The sequence below is a fragment of the Apodemus sylvaticus genome, chromosome 14 (genome assembly GCF_947179515.1).
Source record: "Apodemus sylvaticus chromosome 14, mApoSyl1.1, whole genome shotgun sequence".
In the NCBI taxonomy this organism is placed as follows: Eukaryota; Metazoa; Chordata; class Mammalia; order Rodentia; family Muridae; genus Apodemus; species Apodemus sylvaticus.
The window spans coordinates 34,850,059-34,857,701 of NC_067485.1; the positions used below are offsets into that span (position 1 = coordinate 34,850,059).

Sequence of the window (7,643 nt, forward strand, 5' to 3'; positions counted from 1 at the left end):
TACTATGCATCTGTTAGTATCGTGAGGTGCATTTCCATCTCTGCGCACAGGTACCACTGTGGTAACACTGCTGCTGATTCATGGACTTAAAAATTGCCAAATCATGTTCTGTAGTTACTGAAGAAAAGTATTTGTTCATGTGCCAACTCAGATCTACTTAGGAAATTATCTTTTTATTAGCCACAAAGCAAGTTGACTAGACAGTATGTTTTGCAGAAAACGCTGTAGGGGAAAAAAAATCTACTTAACAATTTTAAAAACTGCTTTTTAGCGAAATTTGACATCGACTAGACGTTTTCTTCACATTTAAAAAATCTGACAGAGACTAGGGAACTCCTACAATTTCCGCTCTGAAATCTTTTCTTTATATTAAAGCTGTATTAAAGTATCCAGACATAATAGGTCTTATTCAAACTGAATGGCAATTTATTAATAAACAAACAATGGATATGATCAACAAAAAGAAAAAGATGATAGAATGAGATTAATACAGTTTCCCTTTTTATAATGAGAGAAAAGGCACATTTTAAAAGTTTCAGGCAATTTAACTTGAAAAGCTTTTGGAACACTTTCTGGTGTTTGGTCCGTAACATCCAACTACAAATTAAAAATAAATTACTATGTTGCAATTTACATTTAAAAACAAGTCCATGAATAGAAAGAAAGCGATTTTCATAAACAGGGACTTTCCCCCTTCTTTCGACATAGGATAAAATATTATCTTACAGGCGAGAGGCAAGGCAGAGGCAGAGGGGCAAGACGAGTGAGCAGGAAAGAGTCTCTGAACGCAAGAAACTTACGTGGTATCTGGAGTAAACTGTCCTTTAATAAACCATGATTTTGTTGTCTGTACAAAATAGTTTACGGTTTTGCTTACTTAGATAAGGCAAAAAATTGAGGTTTCTGCATTAATCTTTTAGGAAAATAGGTTTTCTTTGAGCTGATGCTGGTGAGTTGAATTTCAGGAGAGATTCTGTTCGCTGGTGTGATGAACCTTCTCAAGTTTTAAAATTTGTATGTTTTTAGTTTCGATTTTGCATTGCTGGGTTCTTTTACTGTTCCTGCTCTGGGGTTCCATTCCATTTGGCTCTAAGAGTGCCAGGAATAAGGTCAGAATTTGCTACAGTCATAGACGAAAGCCCCCGACGTGCGGTACAGAGACTGGCTGGCAGGAAAAGCCATCTGACAGCTACTATTCCCATTCACCGGAGAGTTGTTCAAGCCGATCCGCTGCGACTCGAACATTTCCCGCACCGAGTGGAAGTTCTGCTGCTGGCCAGGATAGCCTGCGGCCGCCGCCGCCGCCGCCGCGCTCGCCAAGTGGCCCAGGTCTCCACCTGCCTGGTTCAGGTACCACGAGGTGAGTCGGCCTTGGTGGGACGCAGGGTGGTGGCTAGCCTCCTGGCCGCCCCCGCCGTGACTCAGGGACGAAGAGCTGCTGCTGGTCGCTGGGGGCAGCGAGTAGTCGGGCAGGGGGTCGTCCACCGCCGCGCTGCCCGCACCTCCGGCCGGACCCTGCAAATGGCCGCCACGCTCGCCCGCCGCGTACAGACTCATAGCCTGCAGGTTGCAGTGGTAGGTGGCGGCGCCCCCGGTACCCGCCGCGCTGCTGCTGCCGCCACCGCCGCCGCCGCCGCCGCCACCCCCGCCGCCCGAGCTGCCCGCACTGGAGCTCTGGCTGCAGGGGGAGCTGTAGAGGGAGCTCTGGCCGGGTGAGTAGGCGCCCAGGGCCAGCGGGGGCGCGATGCCCGCGCGCGAGGACGCAGCCGCCGAGGCCAGGAGGCCGGAGCCGAGCTCCGCGGTCGAACCCTGCGGCGACCCCCGCAGCGACGTCATGATGTTGTCCACGCTGAAGCCCTGGCTGTGGTGCGGCGGCGGCGCGGGCTGCGGCTGCGGCGCGGGTTCTGCAGCGTCCAGGCTGAGCGGCCGCGCCGACGGCAGGCTGCCCGGGGGGCTGCTCCCGCTCGACAGGCTGCTGCTGCTGCTGTCGGGGCTCTCGATTTTGGGCACTGTGGCGGCGCTGCCACTGCCTAGGGCGGCAGCCGGGGACAAGGGCTGGGGCGGCGAGGGACACGTACCGTTCTCTGTCTTGATGTCCTGGATGCGCACGGGTGGCGGCTGTGGCCCGGGAGCGGAGCCCTCGGCCTGCTCCGGGGGCGCGGGCGCGGGCTGGCGGCCGGCCTGCGGTGGCGGCGGTTCCTGGAGGTGCAGCCGGCCCTTCTCCTCCTTGTCCTTCACCGCGTCCTTCTTCTTGAAGCGCCGCCGCCGCCGCAGGAAGCTGCCGTTCTCGAACATGTTGTAGGAGTCCGGGTCCAGCGTCCAGTAGCTGCCCTTGCCTGGCTTCTTGTCGTCGCGGGGCACCTTGACGAAGCACTCATTGAGCGAGAGGTTGTGCCGTATGCTGTTCTGCCAGCCCTGCTTATTGTCCCGATAGAAGGGGAAGCGGTCCATGATGAACTGGTAGATGCCGTTCAGGGTGATCTTCTTGTCCGGGGCATTCTGGATGGCCATGGTGATAAGAGCGATGTAGCTGTAGGGCGGCTTCACCATGTCCTTGGGCTGCGGCTGCGGCGTGTAAGGCCCGTAGGCGCGCGCCATGCTGCCCGGGTACTGCTCGGCGTGAGCGGGGTGCGAGTACACGCTCATAGGGGCCGGCATGGCGGTGTAGCCGCCCCCGGCCGCCGCCGCGGCGGCGCGATAGTAGCTCTGCTCGCCGCCGAGGTAGGGCACCACTCCCAGGGAGTTGGGGCTGGACACCGAGTAGCGCGCCTGCATGGCCCCGGCTCGCCGCCGCCAGGCGCAGCCCGCCGCCCCCCGCCCTCGCTCGGGCCGGGCCGCGCCGCACCAGCCGCCGAGTCCGAGTCCGAGTCCGAGTCCGGGCCGCCCCGAGCTGCTGCGGGCCCCGCCGCGCTGCGTCTGTCCCGGCCGCGGCCGCCTCCTTGCTCCCGGGGCCGCTCGGCCTCTCTCTGCGCTCGCCTGGCGCCTCGCAGCCCACTCAGTTCCCGCGCGGGCGGCGAGGGAGGGTCGCTGCACCAGGAGAGGGCCGGACGAGGACGCCGCAAGCCGCCTCGGAGGAACGGTCAGAGCAACTTCCAGGCGCAGTCGGGGCAAAAAAAGAGACGAAAGTTTTTTTTAAAAAGTCAAAAAAAAAAAAAAAAACCCTCAAAAAAACAAAAAACAAAAAAAAAAAATAAAAAATTTAAAAAAATATATAAGAAGGCGCCCTGCTCGCCACTGCCTGCGCCTTCCAGGAGACACTGCTCGGGGCTGCTGGCTAAGGCGGCCAAATAACCAGGGGCGGGGGCAGCGCGCCAGCCGCCTTCCCGGGCCCCCGCGTCACCTTTTCTCAGTCTCTTGCGCCGGCCGCTTAAGGAAGCATTGGGAAAACTTCTGAACTTTTGAGCATCCGTCACCCAGGCGAGGACTTTTTTACGCAGTTACATTTTTTTCCGGGCAGCGGAGCCCCGCCCCACTACGGAGGCGGCAGCCAATGGGAGGCGAGAGGCGCCGGTGAATGAGCCAGCGGCCGAGCTCTGCCGGCCCGCTCCTGGCGGCTGGAGGACCGCGGGGCTGACCACACGCGCGCCGGCTGCCCGGGCCCCTGCCCGCAGCCCGCGCTCGATCCTCCCACCGCACCCACCCACCCACTCACTGCCAGACACTGCGGTTCTCCCGGACTGCAGACTTTGGGAGTCCTCACCGGCCCCAAGACCCTTGCCGCGTCCACAGTACCCAGGCCTCCACTGAACCCTCGAGTCTCTCCGCACAGGATCTGCCTCAATCCTTAGTCTACCGGGCAGTCTCCAGCGCCGGGGTTTCTCCGTCCTTCCCAGCCCTCTGCCCATCCCTTGGCCTCTCCTTTCCGAATATCCCTCTCCCTGCTATCACGGGTCACACCAATATCCGATCCGCTCTCCACAGGCAGGTTCTCCAATCCAACTTTAGGTTACCGAGCCTCAGTCACAGCCGCGGAGGTTCCAGTGAGGAAGAAGATGGCATTTCAGCGCCTCGCCCTACTCCCTGCTAGCAGTAAGCAGAGAGGATAGAAACCTGGAACTTTAGACCTTTGTTAAGCTGATAGACTGTGTAGGCCACACTGAGGAGCACGGAGTTCACAGGCGTTCCAGGGCTTAAAGGAGGTAGAGAATTCGGACTAAGAGGACTCCAGAAGCTTCCTCAACAAACCACACGTTGCCCCTCTGTCCTGACCAGCACACTGGCTCACAGGGCCAGTTAGGTTCTAAGGGGCTCGGTGGCATTAGTAGTTGTGTTGAAGCAAAGAGATAAATATCCCCAAGAGCTTAAGGCTGCCCCCAGCCACGCCGCCTCTACTCATCCTGGGGCAGCTGTCTCATAGAGTCTGAGTTGTAGGAAGTGTTCAGAATTGCACCTACAAGGCGGCTCAAAGATTCTGAGGAGATAAGCCCTGAAGGATCCTAGATATTCGGTGGTTAGACCTCAAGGCTGCAGCCTCCGGGTGACTAGAGCTGGATCGGTAGAGAGGAGATGGGGGCGGGAGGGGACTGGAGGATCTGAGAGGATAGGCCTCCCTCTGACTGCAAAACAATCTTGCATTTCAGCAACTGGTCCAGATAAAATTCTGACGGAGTGGACACCAGGTCGTTTACTAGAAGATGGGTTTGAGAGCCTGTGAAAAAGAGTTTGTGACTCACTTTGCACCTCGGTTCCTCCGATTTCTGGCAATTTTTAACGCTAGGACTGGCTGAGCGCCTTTTGGTCTACCGACTTGAACCTTCTTTCCCTCTCTCTCTCTCTCTCTCTCTCTCTCTCTCTCACACACACACACACACACACACACACACACACAGAGAGAGAGAGAGAGAGAGAGAGAGAGAGAGAGAGAGAGAGAGAGAGGAAAGAGAGAGCGCACCACTCCCTTATTAGATAAGGATGCTGATTTATGTAGTGGGCACAGCTCTGTGTTGCTTTTACATACATACATACATACATGCATACATACATGTAATTTCAAAGTGGGCATTTATATCAAAGGAAGAGGAAGACCTATGTTTCTAGAATTCACACACAAACAACACACACGCACACACATTCTCGAAGGGAAGCATTTGCATCCTGGTCTAGCACAATCTGGGCTCACTTGATCGATCCCCTGTTCCCAGATGTTTGCACGACTAACACCGCTGGACTGGGAGAAGTATCAGAGTCAGCAGTTGATTCCTAAAGATTCTTGGATGTGGCGAGAGCATAAGCTACACGTCTTAAAACATAAATTCGTGTCTCTTTCTAGCCCAGTACACTCATGGCCTCAGCAGCTCCAGCCCCGGACGGACGGACGCTGTGGCTTTAAGTCCTGGGCCCCAGCTGGAGTACAGTTAGAAAGTGACCGTCCCTACACCTTGCCATTTGGTTCTTAAGCTGCGCACAACCAACTGTGCCGTAGGATGAAGCGGCTTTTAGCAACTTCGCAGCTTTTAGCAACTTGTTTGTTTTCTGATTGTGGGGTTTCCACATTCCAGCGGGCGGGGTTCGGCAAGAGACAAAGTGTTGGACTGCCCTCCCCCAGTCCTTGGTTGCTCCCCAACCCCCAGCCCATAGAAGTGTAAACAGTTTGTTCTGTAAATAACAAATCGGACAACAGTGGTGTCTTCTGTTGCCCTCCCAGCTTTGAATATAAAATTTGCCATTGTGAAATTCGTATTTGGCACGCGGAGGGGGGGGGGTGGTTGTTCAGTTTTACAAAGATCAACTTTCCATGGTTTGGCTCTGGATAATCGCCAGGAAAAGATATTTGCATTTGGTTTTTATATGCTTACTCGGAAGCAAGCCTCTAGTGAACGGTTTGATTGTATTTTCAAGCTCAGTGTTTTATTATTGTTGTTACTGGCTGTTGTTTGTGGGGGGAGGGGGAGATACAAGCTAAAGTTTTCATTTTCGTGTTGAAGTTTTGGATGCCCCCTTTCTGCTGTCCCACGGGCAATCATTCTGTAGCCTTCCCTACAACTTGATTGGGAGAAATACCGCAGGACCCCTTAGGCATTTTTTTTTTTTTTTGACACCTTGGGTACTTGCAGCTTGAAAGTCCCCGCAGGCGACAGCGGTAATGAATGTTTGGAGGAATGGCGATTGGGCACAGCCGACCTTCGTCCCCCTCTCTGACCCACCAGGAGAGGTTACAATTCCCCAGGCCCAAGGAAGGAATCTTAGCTTTGAGAAAGAGGCATGACGTCACGGTAAAGGGGGGAAAACCCCCCGAGGCCCCTGTGGGCCCCTCCTGCACAAAAGCACCGGGAAGCGGGATGTGGAGAGAGCTTCTGGAATGCCCGGATTGGGGACGTGGTGACACCACAGGAATGGGGAGTGGGGCCAAGGGCCAGCAGCACCGAGGCCAGTCACCAGAACCTGGAAAAGCTATTTTCCGACTTCTAGTTAAAAGAGTCAGGCTTGGATGGAGAGACAGTTCAGAACTTCACTCTCAGGGTGTGAAGCAGAGTGACCGGTGTTCTCTATGCGGTACCCTCCAGGCCCCACTCAGCCCAGGCCCATTGAGTCCCCTTGCCCGTTTGCCGTAGTTTCATGCTTTTGGTTCGGTGTTTAGCCTTGGAAGCCCCTGCGTGTGTATCGAGGGTCAGGACTAGTTGTACCCGAAGCGGGTACAACCCTCCACGGTTCCCCGGGAAGCTGGGGTCAGTAGAGGTGGCTTACCCCGCTGGAAGACGAAGTGGGCCGTCAATAAGTGTCCCAGCAGTGTGTATGGGGAAACTTCCCACGAGGCTACCACGACAGACAAGTAGGGCAAAGTCCGTTTAAAGGTGTCTTTCAACTATTTAGAGACGTCCCTTAGTTCTCCATTTGGCCTTTTTCCTCTCCCGAAATCCGTGGGAGGGGAGGATGTCCTAGGGTCAAAGCCCGTTATTCGTTATCAAACCATCAGGTGGCACGTAGATTTTTGTCATCGGTGTGACTTTTCACCGGAGGGAGGAGGCCCGCGGTGGGGATGGGGGTGGGCAAACACCTGGGTGGCCGCGAGTTCCTCCTTAGGAGGCTTGACGGCGGAACGTTCATAACGGGACTCCTCTAATTCGAACCCTTCCTTGAAAGACTTCTACAAAAAACAAAAAAACGAAAAAACGAAAAAAGCGTTTGTCTTTTGTTTACTTCGAACACAAAATGATTACATTGCTTATCTGTATGGTTGAATTAATCAGATAGTCGCCCATTTAGACATGACCCTCCGCGGGAAGTTTGCATGCGATAATTTAAAGTCATCTCCCAAGTCCTCAAAGTTAGTCTTCTTGGCCTCTCTAATTGCTTACAGGGGCAGAGAAAGCCAACACCTGCTCTTTAACCCCTGGGGTGGACCCGTTTGTCAGCCCTTTACAGGAAATCTCCACTCTTCCAGAGCGGTTCCCCGTTCAGAGCGGAGTGGAGCTATAAAGGGGCCACAAAGCATGGGAGAAATAAATCTTTAACTTTGGAGCCTGGTCACCAAAGTCTTGGGCCTTTCTTTGTCCAGGAAGAGGTAGATGAAGAGCCAACCTGCCCCCTCTTAAAAAAAAAAAAAAAGAATAACAAAATTTGAAAGGGGGCAGACGATGGGAAAAGGATGGATTGTGTATGCCGGCATAAGCCCGCACCTTGGCGATCCAGATTCCCAACAGACT

At 54.3% G+C, this 7,643-nt stretch overlaps 1 protein-coding gene across 1 annotated transcript; it reads right to left on the reverse strand.

Annotated features, from left to right (window-relative positions):
• Positions 1-425: 425 nt before the first annotated feature.
• Foxc1 (forkhead box C1) lies at positions 426-3,125 on the reverse strand. Its single transcript, XM_052156894.1, has one exon. It carries the CDS (start codon positions 2,773-2,775, stop codon positions 1,111-1,113), a length of 1,665 nt encoding a protein of 554 aa, XP_052012854.1. The 5' UTR covers positions 2,776-3,125; the 3' UTR covers positions 426-1,110.
• Between the last annotated feature and the right edge of the window lie 4,518 nt (positions 3,126-7,643).